The sequence below is a fragment of the Crocuta crocuta genome, unplaced genomic scaffold (assembly GCF_008692635.1).
Source record: "Crocuta crocuta isolate KB4526 unplaced genomic scaffold, BGI_CrCroc_1.0 scaffold312, whole genome shotgun sequence".
NCBI lineage: Eukaryota > Metazoa > Chordata > Mammalia > Carnivora > Hyaenidae > Crocuta > Crocuta crocuta.
Genome location: NW_027527378.1, coordinates 639,595 through 640,091, shown reverse-complemented (window position 1 = coordinate 640,091; position 497 = coordinate 639,595). Strand labels below are relative to the sequence as shown.

General features: G+C 30.6%; 1 protein-coding gene across 1 annotated transcript in view; it reads left to right on the top strand.

Annotated features, from left to right (window-relative positions):
* Positions 1–497, top strand: part of ADGRG2 (adhesion G protein-coupled receptor G2) — a 123,371-nt gene that overhangs the window by 91,047 nt on the left and 31,827 nt on the right. Inside the window, exon 10 of the mRNA XM_077769296.1 lies at positions 313–365. Within this exon, the coding sequence (XP_077625422.1) occupies positions 313–365 (53 nt within the window). The remainder of the gene's footprint in view (positions 1–312; positions 366–497) is intronic.

The window sequence follows — 497 nt, the reverse complement described above, 5'->3', positions numbered from 1 at the left end:
CAGTCCCCCCAGTTAGCATCTTTATGGGAAACAAAGTTCTGATGAGAAGCACGTAGGATTAGAATTTCTTGAAAAGGAGACACGTTTTTTCTCTTTCTGCATTCCCACATAAAATGTATAGTTCACATTTTCTGAAAATTAGATCAAGTCATTGAGTAACTTTCTGCTAGAAAAGACAGTGACTGTGAGTAACTACAAAGAATTTAATGAAACCATGTATAAAGTAACTTGATAATCTTTTTCCTATGTTGTAGTAATCCTTAAGCTCTGAGGATGCAAGTCTCAAATTTTGTTTTGAAAATTTATTTCTAGCATTTTTTAGAGGTGAGATAATGTTTCAATATGAAGAAAGCAGTGTTACCCAGGTACGTTTTAAAGATTTTTTTTATTGCTAAAATAAAAAGCAAGTGCTTGTGCATTTAACGATTTATTTAAAGTACAGGTTATTTATGGTATTTGGCATATTTTTGTGACCAAATTTAAATAAAATATGTGTT